The following is a 17,239-nucleotide window of genomic DNA, read 5'->3' as shown; positions in this document are numbered from 1 at the left end:
TAGGTATTGTTTTCAATGATCAAGAGAGCAATCAAATTTGCAGGCTTCATTTATACTCTGTCCGCCTGAAATTTTTTCACTTGCTTGCTTGGTGTTTTTTTGGATCTCTTCTCCTGAAGTGTCATTGTTTTGTAAAAGGACTGGTTGGACTTGGTTATAATAATTATGAAAATAGGTTTGGTTTGCTTTGCTTTGCTTTGCTTTGCTTTGCTTTGCTTTGCTTTGTCTGGTGCCAGTGGCACAGAGAAGCCTCTGCAGTTGTGTTTGGTTTCCAGGTTGATGCTGTCTGGGTGTTGCTGTCGATAGATGGTCTCTGAGCCCTGGCTGTCTATGCAGCTGTGAGAAGTAACAACATAAACTTAGTATTAAGGTTTTTGTCAATACTAATTAAAAATCATGGTTAAGGGCTCTCATTCAGCAAACACTGTTGCTCAAAGCACTTAGATATGTATTTAATTTTGTGCATATTCCAAATATATCTGGTCTCATTACAACTGAAGCATATATTTTGAATCCTATGGGTTTACTGCTTTTTAAAAGCAAATAAGTCGCTAGAATTCATATATGTGCTTGGTGGGTAAAAATCAGGAAACATACTGGAGTTTTTATATGGATGTACTTTTGGGAGCAGGTTCTGTATTTCTGCTTCCCTGCAGGTTAATTGAGCTGGGATTTACTCTGTTATGCTTCTCTCTTCAACTAATTTTTCCTAAGAATTCTCTTACATTGTAAGCCTCATTTCATACATTTAATGTCACTGTTCATCAGCCTAATTACCCTTTGGTCCCACCTCCTTGGCACAGACCCTCCAGGAGAGACTCAGTATTCCTGCCTCAGCTCCTGCACCATCTGTTCTTCCCAGTTAGGAGCCTGTGTCCGTGGTTTCCAGAGGAGGTTTGGTCTCTGTGCTCTGCTGGCTCAGGCACTGCAGCTGCATCCCTGGCAGCTGGCTGCTCTCTTCACTTACCAACTCCTGCTGTGTCTCCTCACGTTACAGTCCTTCCTTCCTTCCCATTTCTTCCTGTCCCAACAAAATACCTTTGTTCTTCAAAAAATATAGTGAGATGGGATTGATGTCCTTCCCAGGAGCTCAGGGGCTCTGCTTCGGCACAGGACCAAGTCTGTACTGCCAGGCACTGCCAGGTCCTTGCAGAAGAGAGGATGAGGAGTGAGAAAGGGACCTTTGTGCATCAGGGTGAGAATCAGCCAGCAGGGGCTTCACAAAGTTCCTGCAGCCATGGTCAGAGAGGCACAGCGTGACACCATGGGGACACACCTGCCTCAACAGGCACCAGCACACTGGGGGAAACCAGGGAGAACCCACCTCAGCAAACAGATTGGTCAAAAGCAAGCATCAGCAACCCAGAATGGCTGGGTTTGGGTTTGTTAGTGTGTTTTTCATACAATAGCATCATGAAATGGTCATGTACAGTTGAGAACCTCATCGATATTACATCTGCAACAGGTGGTGGAAACCTCCTGGCATGGACAGGTAATCCATTCTGTTCTTCAGTCATGATCTCCAGTGCCAGGCAGAGCACCTGGCCTTTTGGTCCATCTTTGAGGTACACTAGTGGGAACCCACAGCTGGCCAAAGAGCTCCCTGTGACCCACATCCACACAGGAGCACTGTGAGCCATGCTCAGGATGATGCTGACAGCAGCTCCTTGAGGGCTTTGTGACCTGAGTTTAAACAGCTGCAATGAATTGCTTTTGTCTTGAATTTCAGACCATTTATTTTGGGAGAGCAGAACACCTCTATGAGATGCAGCATCATGCTGAATGCAGTAGGAACAGATGACAGGATACCTGGTGTGTTTTTGGAAGATGGCCACTGAGTCCTTGAGGATGCAGGTTGCATCTGTGAGCAGCTCCAGGGCTGTGCTTTTTGGGTTTTGCAGTCCTGATGCTGGCAGGATGGACCCGGGGTGATGTTTTGCAGCACAGTGGCAGCAGCAGAACTGCTTCAAAATAAAGGCACCAGCTACAAGTTTGGTGAAAAATGTGCCCTCCCGAGCAGGAGCCTCAGGGCTGGGAAGGACACTCAGCCATCCATCTCAGGCACTTACCGATAAGCTATGTAAGACAGAAAGTATTTACCTTAGGGGAAAATCACAGCATTTCACCTGATTATATGGATTTTACTTGCCAGTCAAGGCTCTTAGAGCTGAGAGAGATGTGAGACTGCTATCTAAAACAGTTTGGACATCCAAACAAATGTTCTTCCCAGCTTGCAGAAATGTCACTAGTTGTCCTGTAGACTGGAGCCTGTTTGGAGAAACAGTGTCACCACTTTTATTTTGACTTTTGCCAGAGAAGGGAGCAGCCTATCAGTTTTTTTCCTGCCCCAAGAGACCTTTTCATGGCTGAGTGATAAGAAAAAGCAAATTAGAGATGTTGACAGCTGTCAATATTTGCAGAGCATGGATGCTGTGTTGTATCCAGCTGTTCCCACCCTGTGGCTCCCACCCCATCCCATGCTGGATGGAGCACGGTGGCTTTCCAAGTACACTTGCCCATTGTGGAATTGTGCAGCTCACAGATCACACTGTTGGATTTCTGTGTCTCCTGCTGTCCAGAGTCTGCCTCCTGCTCGTCTGTTTGATGGCATTAAGCCCTCACCACCCAGCAGTGGGTGTCAGTAGGTCAGTGGGCCCTGCTGGTTCTGTGCTCACTCCTGAGCACAGCCTGCAGCACTGGGGGGTAGATGATTAACCTGCATCTCTTCTGCTTTTTGCACTGAGGCTCTGCACTTGCCTTCACAGCCACTCAACTAGGGAAGCTGCCATTGAAGCCAGCCAGCTCTCCCTGGGTCTGTATCCTGAAATTCAAAGTCAGTACAGCTGAATCCTAAAACAACAAGATTTCTGCTTTGATGCTGATGTTACAAATGCTAATAGCCATAACCACGTGGGAAGACATTATTTTTTTGCTCTCTTTCTGATGCAATCACTCATAATTATGTTGACTAAACTTTTAATTTAGTATATGTTTTTTAAGAAGGGCATGGCATGAAGTGGTTTTGCTTTTGCCTTGTCCACATGAGCTAACAAATAAAATTGTTTGCTCTTTTCTTGTAGAAGGGCGAAATTCTATAACCCTGTCTCTGTGCTGTGCCTTGTACTGAGTCTCTTTTGCCTATTTTTGTCACATTCTTGACCAAATACTAGATGTGATTTTGACCCAGATCTGTATAAATTGCTCTGGCAATAGGGTTGGAATTCATGCACACATGTACTGAGCAAAGGACAAACCTATAGCCACAAAAAGGGCTGCAATGAAACCAGTGAAACAAATGACCCTGGCAAGGACAATGCACGAGAAAATTGTGATAATGTTTTATGGCATGGAGCAGAGATGGCTTTTTGCCCTCCTAGCTTTAGCACATAAATCCTCACATGCTCCACTGCTAAAGCACCTGTTGCCCTAATGGCTCGGGGATGGAAGAACCTTTGCCCACGTGCAATAATGCCAGCATGTTGGCTTGTGCTTTGGGAATGGTTGGACTCTCAAAAAAAAAAAAAAGAAGAAGCACAGAAGTGTTAATTTGGAGTGGCAATTTTGCTCTGAACCCCATCCTCTGTTGTCAGACAATGGCAGCAGATAACAAATAGACACTTTTCTGCCAGAGACATGGAGATCCAAAATTGCAGAGCTTCTTCATGTTTATGCGTGATTAATGTAAAAATTAATGAGGCTTTAATGTAAGTAAGGAATAGAAATTACTTAGCCCCAAGATCATGACGTTTCTACAGAGCAGAATTGCTGAATGATTTAGCAGAGGACTAAATAATGAACCTAATCTTATGCACAGCTGTGAAAGCACTTCTCTCTATTTAAAATGAAAACTCACATAAATGTGTGTACAGATCACTGTTGTACAAACATTTTCTCTCCTGTGTAAAACTTGTGTGTTCTCTCCTGAGGAAACATCACTGAAGGGCAATCCTGGCTCACCATACACCCCAAGGTGGCCAGTACCCAGGCTGGCACTGACACCAGCTGAGGACCTTGACGTGAGCAGGTGCCATGCACTGGGAAAGCACAGGCAAACCGGTTTTGCTGGCTGCTCCTGCTTGTTGTCACAGCTGCTCTGAAGGGTTTCATTCTGCAATGATTTGGGGTGAACCTGTGCAGATTCTCCGGTTGCCAAGACATGGTTGCTTTGTCTCCTGTCCCCATGAGCCAGCAGTGGGGAGTGGCACAGCTCCCCAAACAAACCCCACCTGGCTACAAGCAGACTGTTTTGACTCAGCTAGCAAAGGAGAGTTGGCTGGGGCTGGAGTAAAGGCTGCCTCTTCCACATCTGAATGATGCTGGCAGCTGCTGGTCGTGCAGCATCCCGTGGATGATGAGTTGTTAGAGCAGGCTGTGAGCATCAGCTGAGCACAACCAGCCCTGCAGCCGAGCCCCTCGGGGTGTCAAGGCAAAGGGGAGCCTGCCCCGCGCTAATTAAAACTCTTTTCTCAACTTCTCCTTGGCAAAGTGCAAAGAAATCCTCTTTTCATGCCCGAGGACTAAAAATAAATCCTATTTTGGGTTTCAGAAGCAACCGCATGACTAAATGAGCCCTTCAGTTTCATTCATGTTTGCTGTCTATTAATCTGTTCTCCTCACCCTCAGCAGGGTATGACTCAGGGCTTCACATTGTCTTCCTCCCTGAACTATCTGTGTTTTGACTTTAAATTCTGCTGTGTGACGCAAAGCAGTGCTGAAATCATGACAGTTTGATCCAGCCAGCTCCCAGGAGACTCTTGATCTTTACTGGCTGGTAAATGTAGCACTCAGAACAGCTATGCAGAGCAGATATCGATATTTTTACACCAAATGTTGGTAAGCAGATGTCACGGGCTTGTGAAAAGCCCTGAAACTCCACAGGAGAAAATATGTGAGTATGTGTGTGGGAGGCCTGGAGATAAAAATAATTTGGTGGTTCTATGAGAAGGCATATATTCCTTAATCCGTTGGTGTTTTGCTATTCCTGTGCAGGGTACTCAAAGTGGAGGCTGCTGTACTGGAACAAGTAAACTCTTTCCTTGTTGATTCATCTGCTGCTTTTGCAGCTCCTTCCAGCCTGGGCTTCTCTGCCCCTCTGGCCCTGTCTGAGCTGACAGATCCCATTCCCTGCCCTGAGCAGGGGCTGTCTCCCATGGGATTATCCCAAGCTTCAGGCCCCCCAGAGTGAGTGCAGGTCACTGGGCAGGGAGCAGCAGGGAGGCAGCAGGGCTGGGCTCCCCCAGCAGTCCCTGGAGAGGCTCTGGAGGGGTGACAGAGCCCCAGGGAAGGACTGCAAGCAGCTGTGGCACCCTGAGCCTGAGGTGAGCCTGGTGCAGAGCTGCAGCTGAAGTGATGGTTCCCATGGCCAGCACCACTCCCCAGCGCTGGGCACACCCCGTGCAGCCAAGCCTTGCCTGAGGCCCCCCGGCAGAGAGGTGTTTTAGAAGCAGGCAGCCTGAAATCCTGAACTAGCAAATATTGGATAAAAGTCCTGATTTGTTTTTTTTTCTTTTTTCCTTGGCTTTTCCTGTTCTTGAAATGTCCCCTCAGCGAGGTGTGTAGGGCAGGCTGGTGCTAAACCTGCTTAATCTCGTTGCAGTGTTGAATAGAGCCCCGCTTTATTCAGCAGTGATCTACAGCCAGTGGACACTTGCCTTGACATCCCTGCTTTCAAAGGACTGTGCTTAAAAACTGCAAAACCCTTCTTTTTCCTTACAATGCTGTATTTATCCCTCCCCTTATGGCTTTGGAAATGAAATTTGAGCCATTTATTCTGCACTAAATTTAGAGAGACCAAAAATATTTGCATACAAATATGATTGATCTTTCAAGCATGCAAAATGAGCAGAAAATGACAAGTCTGATGTTGGACACAAGCAGAGCTCAAGTATTTTAAAATTAAAATAATGTAATATAATCTGTATCTGTGATGGCATATGAGCTTTTTCTGAGGAAAGAAAACCTCCTCTTTCTCATTATATACAGAGTAAATGAAGATATTCAAGTCAGATATGGACTGAATTTTAAATGTGACAATGGCATTTATTCTGCAGGAGATGTCATGTCTGTAATGAATTGTAAATTATTTTTAGTTGCTGCTAGAAACAGAAGAAGGGAGGGAAATAATCAATATTGACACAACCCTTTATTTTTAAGCAGTGCTGATCTTGGTGGCACCAATTAGAGGAGGAGGAAGCTAGAGCTGCAGAAGTGCAAACCATTCTGGTGTTCAGAAAAGGGCCCAGCAGCCAGACAAATGTGCTGCTCCTTGTTTCTGCTGGGATGGTCGTGGGAGGCCACAGTCCATGAACAGCTGTGGCTCTGGCCAGCATCACCCCACTGGTGCTGGTGTGACCCAAGGCCCTTTGCCAGACAAGTTTCCTGACTTTTCTTTTCCACTGACACTGTGGGGATTATGATATTCCAGTAGGGTATGACAAAACAGAGTGGGCTGGAACCCTCTGGCCTCTGCTGCAGTGAGGTTCCCCTCCCAACTCCATGCCCTCCTTCTTGCATGGAATGAAATAAAAGCCTTTTGCTGCAAGGTGCAGGGTTGATTGATTAACTTTTATCTTCTCATGATGCATGACTAGGTAAGCTAGAGCATGTGACAAGGCAAGCTGTTCAGAGAAATCACTGCGGATAGAGCTGGGCTGCTCCCAGCATCCACAAAAGGACGCAGCATGGTCAAAATTCACTCAGAAAAACAAGATTACCCAGCTCCTTTGCTTAAGCAGATGATATTGAGCTAATTCTAATGCAATTTCCTAAAATTCAGAGATGCTGTGATGCGATCTTACTCTTGGATAAAATGCCATGGAACTTCTGATGACAGAAGAGATCCAATTTTCTGTTGCATGACTCATTCTGAGGAAAAGAATGCTGTACATTCAATACAACCAAAAAAAGTACATTCAGTAAGGCCCTCCTTATAGGGCTGTGTGGATGCAATCAATCGTAAGCACAAAGTCCAGGCAACGCTTTTTGATATGGAGTAAAATTGACAGATGAATTGTAGAGAGCCTTTGGAAAATTTTATCCACTGAACCCAGAATAGCCACAGCAGAGACCTAAGCCAAGTGTCTGCCTGACTTTATATGCTGTAAATCTGAGGTGAGTGGTTAAGGAGGATGGAATCTAGCTCATGTGCCAAATAATTTGGGTTGTCTGAAAAGCGCTCCAGTGCGGAAGATCAGGGATAGATGGATGAGTTTCAACAGGATGATTTAATGGGAAAGAATTTTCTCCCAAAGTATTAGTCATTTGGTGATAGAATGCAAAGGAGCCTGTTGGAAATACCTGCAGAAGCACAAGAAAATTCCTGAAAGTCTGAACTGAGAAATTTTCTTTGGGTGTTTTTGTTGTTATTTTGTTTGCTGGTTGTGATTACATTGAGTATTCTGTCCGTGGACAGAGGTGTAGGAGTGACAGCAGTGTCTGCAGAGCTGTGTTTTGTGGGCATTCAGAGCCCTGCTGAAGGGGATGTGGTGTTCAGCAATACAGCTCCCAGCTGCTCAGAGGGCACTTGGACCTTGCCCTCTGCTTATGCAGCAATGCCTTTCTGTTCCCCTTCCTCGGGGCTGCTACCGCGGGCCCTAATGCAATATCTTTTGGCTCTTTTCTTCCTGGGTCTGGTAATGAAAGTGAGTGTGTTGGATGGAATCTGGGGCCAGAATAAAGCTGTTGCTGAAGAGTTCAACACAAAAACTGATACTGTATTTTACTCATAAAACTACATGAGGTGAAATAAGATCTCTATTTCCAGATCTCCATGTCAACTGCAGCAAATGCAAGCAGGATTATCTTGTTGTCTGTTCATGGCTACAATTATTTCTAGCTTACTGTTCTTACAATAATTTAATTTTATAATGTTTATTGGCTTGGAAGGTACATTCATCCTAGGTTTTTTTGCATTTTGTGCTGTAAAAGGTCAAAATTGTCAGGAAAGATTTATTTTTAGGGAAAGGAATCCTTATTTAAAAGCCAAAGTAAAACAACCTTTCTGTAGTGGAAAGGAAGCAGAGGGAAGAAGCTAAAAGTCTGAGCATCAGCTGAAGCCATGTGTTACATCATGTATTTTGTGATTTATGGCATGGTGGTATTTACTCACCCCACTGATGCAGCCGTGCAAGCATTGCTCTTTTAGAGCCCTGCGAATGGAGGTGAAAGCGTGAGGGCCTTTCCAGCAGTGCTGGCAGTGGTGCCAGGGATGGGCAGTGCCTCTCTCCTCCATCCCCATCCAGAGGAGTGCCAGCCTGGCCCTGTCCCATGCCACAGGCACGGGCAGAGCCCGAGCACACAGGCTGGGATGGGGGCTGCTGGGGCAGGAGGAGCCTTCTGCCTTATCTTTCCCCAACATGCCTCAGATTTTCCATCTACCTCAGATGAACAGTGGAGGGGTGTCCTTCTCCCTCAGCCCCCTCCCTCTGGAGCACCCATCCCTCCATGGTCCGGAGCTCCAGGGCCTCCTACACTTGATGACAAGGCCACAGGTGCCATGAACTATCCCTGCCCTGTGACAAAGCCAGAAATGTGCCACAATAGCTCAGCCAGTGAGCTAAAGAGGAAAAATTGAGAAGCCCTGCTGGCCATAGCTGTTGAAAGGCTGTCTGCTGCCAAGGCAAGGCACAGCCGGGCACACTCACACTGACCCTGGGGTGCGGGGTCACAGCTGGGCTCACACCCCCTCCAGCCCCCGTGTGCCCAGCTTTGCTCCTGCCCCACAGCCCTGCCTGTGAGGTGTGCGTCGGGTGTACCAGCCCTTCCTCCCAGCCTGTGGGAGCTGCGAAGCAGAAGGCTGTATCAGGTCTGCCTCTTCTTTCCTTTTTTTTTTCTTCTTTTTTTTTTCTATTTCTTTTTAAACCTTTTTTCCCTTTCCCCCTTCTTCCTCTCCTCGCCTTGCTTTTCTCCTTTCTCCCCTGTCACTTTTGTCCCGCTGTTTCTCGCGCTGCCGGTGTCGGTGCCGGTGCCGGTTCCGGGCGCGGCGGCTCCGCCCGCGGCTCCGGGCGGGCAGTGCGGGCTGTGCGGGCGGGGCCGCCCGTGACGCGCTCCGGGGCCGTATAAGCGGCGCTGTCCCGGTGCTGAAGGCGGCGGAGCGGAGAGCGGCGGCAGCGCAGGTAGGGCCGGCGGGCTGGCCCGGGGATGCAGGGATGGAGAGCTACAGGGATGGAGAGCTGCAGGGATGCACGGATGCAGGGATGTAAGGGACGCACGGATGTAGGGATGTAAGGATGCAGGGATGTAAGAGATGTAAGAGATGTAAAGGTTGTAAGGATACAGGGATGCAGGATGTAAGAGATGTAAGGGATGCAGGGATGCCGGCGCCGTGGAGCCCCAAGGCTGCGCAGGGGGATCCGGCACCGAGAGAGCGGGGAAGTCGCACCAAGAGCCGGCTGTGTCTTGCGAGGGAACGCACCCCTATAGAGCGTGCCCCCATGGCTGTATATATCGCATGGTATTGTATCGCTGTGTCTGTGCTGCCAGCACCGCCCGGGCTCGGGAAGCTCCCGGCAGCGATGGCACTCGGTCATGCCGGGTCCCGACACTACAGCGGATGGGCAGGGGGTTCCCTCGGATCCAAACCCCCTCCGACTCACTTCCCAGATGTGTCCGCATGCAAACACTCGTTATGTTCACTAGAACTGCTCTGGGTTTGGGCTTTTACCTTTTGTTGCTGTTTTGTTTGTGTTTTCAGCTCCTTCCACAGGGTAAAGGGTCAGAGATGCTTTTAAACAAGGCAAGTTCACTGCAGTCGTGTTATTTATTGCAAAAGAGAAATGGGAGGAAGAGTGCGTGATGCATTCATTTTCCCTGTGGAAAACTGCTGTCAGGTTGCACCTAAGACTCTCAGGGCAGGGGCACATCTATAGGAAAAACCTGTGAGTTTTCATAGATAAATTTCACTGGAAGCATTAGAGTCACATCAGAAACAACTCCTAGGAGAATGAGAGAGAAAAATTATTGCTGCCATGGAAACATCCCAGGAAGGAGAGATTCTCTGTGTCTGTTTTTTAGGGAACTTTTTTCAGTCTGTATTGCCTTTGTATGTGTTAAATTTTGATCATGATTGCCTCATTTTGTAAAGAGAAGCTTCTTCATCTTCATTTGTTGGCTAAAAGGTGATTTTCCTGTTTGTTAGGTGCTAATAGAGGAGAAAATATGCTCTCCATCTAGACTGGCTTCACAGTTATCGACCTGGAAACTGAAGAGCTGTTTTAGAGTACTGTCCTTTGAGAGGCACAGGAGAGAATGTTTACAATATTTCCTAAAGACAGGCTAAATGTCCCAATTTAAAAGCAAATGTGGAATTAAAATCTGAAGGACTGAGAGGAATCCTCTTACCTTGGATAGCGCACTATATTTAATGACAAGATTTACGACCCGAACTCGCAGCTTTTAAAAGAAACCAAATCTGTTTGACAAGGCTTTCAAATATCATCTACCAATAAATTAGAAGTAAAAGTTGACCTAGAGGCAAATGCACACAAAATATGTAGAGAGGAGCCAATGATCTGCTATTCCTGCACAGGAAACACCCAATCGAGCAGCATCCTTGTGGAACACTAAACTAAACTTTGCCTGGCTGCACATATTTTGATTTTAGTGGGATGCTGTCAACTCTTGCAAAGGCTGTAACAATCCAAATTGTGTGCAGCGAGGGAGGGTGAGTTCCTGGTCTTTGTGAGTGGGAGGTGCTTGGCAGACAATTATAGAATGACTGTCTCTTCCCCCACCCCTTGGAAAGGACAGTTTCTCATGTGCTAATCAAATGAACTCTGTTAATAACCGGTATTTGCTGAAAAAGAAAGTGTTAATTTCACTTACTTGTTACAGAAATAGAAAATTAGGTGATGTTTGGGTGGGGTTAGTTTTTTGTTTATTTGTTTTTTTTAAATGGAGAGATACATTTATATACAGGGCTAATGCCTTTTCTGTGACAGAAAATGAAGCAGTGTGTTGGCTTTGTCTCAGGGCAAATGGAGAGTGGGATCGTCTAATCAGCTCTTGAACTAATCATTTGTGAAATCAATGCTCAAATGTATCCAGGCTTGAAGTCGGAAATGTTTGGGGAAATTGTTTGCTATTATGCCTGTTAGCCTGCTCATGCATACTGAAGGAGGGAAAACAAGCAGCTCTCTGAACTGATAGTGCTTTAATTATTTAGTTAAGTCACATTACGTTAAGGACAAAAACTGAGTGGAAAAATCTACAAGTGAGCTGTAATGAACATGTTCATGCTCACTTTCTACTCCAGCAGAGGGTAAACACGGGTGTACACAGCTCGTTCTGGCTGTCACGAACCACCAGTGTCTCAACAGGATGGCTGAGACAAGCCAAAAACCAAAGGAGCCAAAATAGGTCAATTAATGAAAGCAGTTTCTATCTTTATCATTCATTTCTCATTATTGTACTCTATTTATTAATGTAACTGGACCAGAAAAGAGTCTGATCTGTCCCATGGCCCCAGTGTACCAGTGCCTGAGCGTGTCCCAGGGCATGACTGAAGGCAATTTTCCCCTGTGCTGTGTGGAGGGTGCCCAGCTCCCTGCAAGGCTGGGCTTTTGCAGCTGTATCCTCACGCACAGTGATGCTGTAATCATCTTAATTCTGTCAGAGGCATATTTTTCCCAGTTCTGTTTCAGAGTTTATTTTTGTCTGGTGTAAGCTGGGCAGACATGGGCTTCTACTGATCTATTCTAACCAAATTTGCCAGTGGTCATGTTTCTGCCTGTCCTGGGACCTGATTCAATTTCTGCTGAAGTGAATGAATAAGCAAATGAATGAAATCACCGCACAGAACCTACCTACTCAAGCTCATTTTCAAGATTTGCTTTAAAGGATTCAGTAAAACTATTTTATATCTTGAGCATAAATTACAGTTTTCCTCTCATATAAGAGATCATTGCCCTAGGAAGATGACTCATAGAGTCATTAACTGATATTCACTTGTAATACAAATACTTTTTTTAATGAAATAGCAAAATAAAGGAAGTAATACCTTCCGTACTATCAGTACTGACAGAAATAAACTTGCAAGTAATTTTATATGCCATGTTTTCCACTTCATCACATTAATTTTATTGTAGTTTAGCACCATTCAGCAGTATTTTCCTGGCATGAAATTAGATGCCTTATGGAGCAATCTCACAAAATATTTCTGTCTGTAGTTTTAATATTAGTATTTTTGTTAATATATAATATATATTAATATTAGCATTTAAATGTATGCACACAACAATTTTGTCATTTTGTCATTTATGTGGTTTGTTCTCATGATCAAAATGATATCTAGGTATGTATAAGAGCATTTAATGAGTTATATAGGATTGGTATTTTGTACTTTGGGGTGCTACCATTGGACAGTTAGTGTTCATAAAGTACATGGAGCATAGAGAGAAGAAATTTATTGCATAGCTTTGTTTCCTAAGCCTGTCTCCATGTGTTAACAGCTTCTTTTTTTTCTTCTTCTTCTCTATTTAAAGGAAATATTTTAGACATGGCAGAAACTAAAACCTTCCAGCCGGGAACAGCCTGTGCTCTCACCTTTTTCTTTGTCCTAATCTGTTGGGTTGATGCAGCCTCCTTCCAGCAGCACCAGCTGCTTCAGAAAGATCCAGACTATGCAATGAAAAACTTACAAAGGCTCCCAAACCCCGACATGATCAAAGCACTGGAATACATCGAAGACCTTCGCAAGCAAACCAACAAGGGGGAAAGCAGCCCCGATTACAGCTCTTATCAAAGTGTCCCCTACCTCCTCCCACAGAGAGACAGCAAGGACCAGCTTCACCTCCCGGACAGTGTACGGGATTCTTTGACTGAAGATGAGTCCCAGTGGGTCAAGGTAATGCTGGAAGCCTTGAGGCAAGCTGAGAAGGAGTCCAAAGCTGGCCCAAAGGAGAATAAACCTTTCGGTCTGAGCTCAGACAACAACTTTCCAGCTGGAGTTGCTGATGATTACGAGGCTTACAAGTGGCCTGAGAGGTGGCAAAAGTACCTCAAGATGCCACTTGGGCGCTATGAAGACAGTTCAAGAGACAGTCCCTTCAAGCGTACCAACGAAATCGTGGAGGAGCAGTACACCCCCCAGAGCCTGGCCACGCTGGAGTCGGTGTTCCAGGAGCTGGGCAAGATGGCAGCACCCAACCACAAGAAAGAAAGGCTGGATGAGGACCAGAAATTGTACACAGATGATGAAGATGATGTGTATAAAGTGAATAACATCGCCTATGAAGATGTGGTTGGAGGAGAAGATTGGAATCCCGTAGAGGAAAAAGTGGAAAGCCAAACCCAGGAAGAGATAAAAGATAGCAAAGAGGAAATTGATAAACACGAAGAGGAGATTGACGACGAAATGAAAAGATCAGGAAAACTCAGCTTCCTCGAGGATGAAATAAGAAGAGAAAATAAAGATCAAGTGTCAGAGGATGTTTCAAAACTAATGAATTACTACCTGAAGAGGCTGATGGGTAGTGCTGGGAATAGGAAATTAAGGACTGGAGGAGAACTTGAGGAAAAAAGAGCATCCATGTATTTGGATAAACAACTTGATCCTCAGGCTATAGCTCAACTGATAGAAATCTCAAGGAATTTGCAAATTCCTCCTGAGGATTTAATAGACATGTTGAAAGCTGGAGAAAAAAAGCAGCTTCAGAGCGAAAGGGTGGAAGCTGAGCAGGAAATGGAATTCCCAGAAGACCTTGACGAGATAACTGAAACCAATCTAGGACAGAGCGATATATTTAAAAATAGTATAAACTCTAAAAACGGGTACATGAAGCAGCCTCTTATTCCAGAAAATCTACCTGAAGACCTCAATATTGAAGATATTGTCAGCCTTCTGGGAAATGACAATTTAGCTAATCAGAATCCCTCCTACTTACTAAATCGTCTTAATCAAGAAAATGATTTGCCAAGACTGTCTTACATTCCCAGAAGATTGAAAGGACACCTGTTCCCCAAAGCTGCCTGGATGAACGATTTGGAAAGGCGACAGACGGAGTATGAGAAACTGAATGAGAAGGACGAAGAACTGGCCGACTACTTGGCAAAGGTGCTGGCAAAGTACCCGGAGGTGATCAATACGAACCAGATGAAGCGAGCTGCAGCCTCTGAGGGCAGCCTGCAGGACGAGGAGCACCTGGAGCAGGCCATCCGAGAGCACCTAAACCAGCTGGCTCCACAGGAGGCTGCCAAGCTGGCCTCGCTCAGCAAAAGGCTCTCCATGGCCGGGGAAGCTGATGACACACAAAGCAGGCAGTACCTGGATGAGGATATGCTGGCAAAGGTGCTGGAGTACCTCAAACAGGAGAAATCAGAGCTTGAAAGAGATCACATTACCAAGCGAGCAATGGAAAACATGTGATTGTTCCCCAAGTACTATTTCTCTTCAATGTGTTGACTTCTATCCCAATTCAGTTGTGATTTATTCCTGCTCTCCCACTAAACAACCTATGGTAGACTATTTACCATTGAACAGTCTGCATATCTTTCTCAGAGCTGTTATATTGTTTATTGATATATGTTATAAATTATGGGGCAAACAACAAATTGCTTCAAGTGTTTTAAGAAAAAATTTAATGATATCAAGTAAAAGTATAATATGTAAACAAATGACCTTTGCATTGTTAATAAAACACGATAAATGAAGAGTGACAACTATAATTTGAAATTTTTAAGATTAATTGGATTATTTTGTTACTGTCTGTAGTGGTTTTTGTGCAGTATCAAATAAAGAAAATAAAGCATTATATATATATATAGTTTTATTTACAAGGCTTTTTCTATTCAGTGTTTTATTGTTGATGAATAAATTATTTCTGGACAATCGACTGTGTTTCTTTGTGACAGTTGATAAAGTCATACTAATTGGAAACATATTTTTACTTCTACAGACGACTCTTCTGAAATATATTATTTTTCCTACAAATTAAGTTTTAAGCATAAACTTGTGGTTTTCTGGGCCATGAGAACATCAACTGGTATCACCCTGAAGGGCAGGGGGTACCTAAAGAGCTTGCTGAAGTCAGTGTAATAGCTGCTTTACCTACAACTGAAAATTGGGCCTCAGATTATTATGAGTACCCTATTCATTATTAATGAGGTGTATATATATATCCCTTATTATACCTTATTATACCTTATACTATTATTAATTAAGTACCTCTTGGCAGCAGGAGGAACATAAATGATCTGTCCAGCTGGGACAGACTTGATGATGAAGCTCTGAAAAAATACAAAATGGAACCTTCATAGGTGAGCTCTGGAAGCTCTGCTGGAGTAGCTGGGGAGCTCTGCAGACAAATCCCCTCCACCTCTCACGGTGACAACCAAAGAAATAACCAGAGGGGAACAGCACATAAAAAGATTATTTCCTTTTTCATGAAATGACCAATACATGTCACATAAATACACAGAAAACCTTTACTGTTGAGCACACTCTCTGGACACTTGAAATGTCTCTTGAGCTCCTGTTATCACCTGCAGTAGATGGTCTGGAAAGGTTCTGGCCCTTTCACAGAAGGAAATGTGCTTGCATAACTCTCTGAGTCAGAGGTGATTTTCACTAGGACAGCTCATTTCCAGGATTATAGTTTAAAAGTGGTTTTCCCTGTGGTATTCTGCAGCAGCTCATCTGGGCTAAGTGGGGTGGGGATGATTTTTGGCAAGGCAATGTGTAATGAAGTACAAAGGCTGCAGAAATAAAACTTCATCTTCAGTGTCACCATTACCCTGAGCAATCACTGCCAACAGGAGCTCGGCCCCATTCCAGCCACTATTCCTTGATACATTCCAGACAATAAAATATCTGATTTTCCAGGTGTGTGCAGGACCTGGTTGAGATGTCACACATGACAGGTGGGAGTTCCTTCACCTGCAGCACTCCCTGGATTACCCAGGCTCCTGAGCTGGCCAAAGCCCTAGGGAACTGTTTGACTGCCTCCAGGCTGTCAGGGAGAGCTCAATGAAAATTTTGGATACCAGAATGATTTTGGATCCAAGAAACCAGTAGTACAAACCTGTGTGTGAAAGGACAGATGCTGTCAGACACTGTGTAGGAGAGAAAATAAACTTTGGAGAATCCTAATGTTGGCATGACTAACGACATCACTTTTTAGAAGACCACCTCACTCACAGCATGTGCAAGCCATTAGGGACCTTGTGGTTCATCTTCACAGCCAAGAAAAGGGTGCCATATTTGAAATAACAGAATTATTCTCTGTCTAACACAACTATATGGAAGTGTCAAGCTGATTTCAAGCTAAGAAGCTACGTCAGTACTTTTTCCTCTTCAAGCCACAGAAAACAGACAGACAACTATTCTCCCTCTGAAGTGCTTTATTTCTAACAAACTCATCTCCAGCTCCATACTGGAATTAAATGAAATGAGAAAATATTAAATAGGCAGCACTCTCTTGGTAGCTATAGCTGCCTCTTGCTCTGCAACCAAGGCTCCCACAGAAGAGTGATAGTTATACCTGAATATGCAAGACAGCATTATCCAAATGTACATCCCATCATGAGACCTGCTCCATTAAACCACTCCAGAGCCTCCCCCTGCCGAGAGGCTGTGTAGTGCTTAATTGTTCTTAATAGCCATGGCTGCTTCTGCTTTCATTTGTCTGTGGTTTGTGTTTTCCTTATGGGTGCAGTGGGACAAACAGTCATGTTGTTAATAATGCACACAGAATGCATAATCCATAACAGATACACTATCAAGCTTATTATTATAATTATGTACACAATAGTGACCACCCTGCAATTTTTACTCAGGCAAAGTGAGGAGCAGATTTTTAATTTCCCTTTTGTGTTACAATTTGACAGCATCCCAGATGCAGCTGGTTTATACTCTTGTGTCAGTGGCTTTTGTCCAGCAAAGATAATGTTTCTGCTCAAATCTTCCTCCTAAATTTCATTGTGTCCTCATATTTAAGGTCCTTCCTAACACTCAGATTGAACAGAAATCTGTATCTGGTCGGAATACACCGAGCTACTGAGCACCTTCCTCAGGATCTGAGGTAATTTTTCTTCGTACATACACTAGAATTCATTTATTAGTACCCATAAGAGTAAATGCTGTTTTGTTTTTTCATTAATTCATATGCTACTGCAAGTGCTTTGTTTACATCTGCCTCTTGATGGTTCCATTATTTTGTCAGCTGGAGCTCTTAAATGAGAACACTTGTTGATTCAAAAATTAATGTAACCAAATTACCTCGACTGGAGAAATGAGATTGCAGCA

The 17,239-nt window shown here is 44.5% G+C and overlaps 1 protein-coding gene across 2 annotated transcripts; it reads left to right on the top strand.

Moving 5' to 3' along the window:
* The first annotated feature begins 9,017 nt into the window (after positions 1 to 9,017).
* SCG2 (secretogranin II) lies at positions 9,018 to 14,828 on the top strand. Of its 2 annotated transcripts, none has more exons than XM_033068997.1 (2): positions 9,018 to 9,113; positions 12,480 to 14,828. In XM_033068997.1, exon 2 carries the CDS (start codon positions 12,494 to 12,496, stop codon positions 14,360 to 14,362), a length of 1,869 nt encoding a protein of 622 aa, XP_032924888.1. In that variant the 5' UTR covers positions 9,018 to 9,113; positions 12,480 to 12,493; the 3' UTR covers positions 14,363 to 14,828. The 2 variants fall into 2 exon arrangements, with proteins under 2 accessions (XP_032924888.1, XP_032924889.1); XM_033068998.2 differs by lacking the exon at positions 9,018 to 9,113 and adding an exon at positions 10,378 to 10,660.
* Positions 14,829 to 17,239: the final 2,411 nt, after the last annotated feature.

This window comes from Catharus ustulatus, chromosome 10, assembly GCF_009819885.2.
Source record: "Catharus ustulatus isolate bCatUst1 chromosome 10, bCatUst1.pri.v2, whole genome shotgun sequence".
NCBI classification, from domain to species: domain Eukaryota; kingdom Metazoa; phylum Chordata; class Aves; order Passeriformes; family Turdidae; genus Catharus; species Catharus ustulatus.
Note: the sequence above shows the minus strand (reverse complement) of the source record. Positions and strands in the feature narration are given on the sequence as shown.

Coding starts and splice junctions, on each gene's coding strand:
- SCG2 (XM_033068997.1), top strand. CDS start 12,494: ATGGCAGAAACTAAAACCTTCCAGCCGGGAACAGCCTGTGCTCTCACC.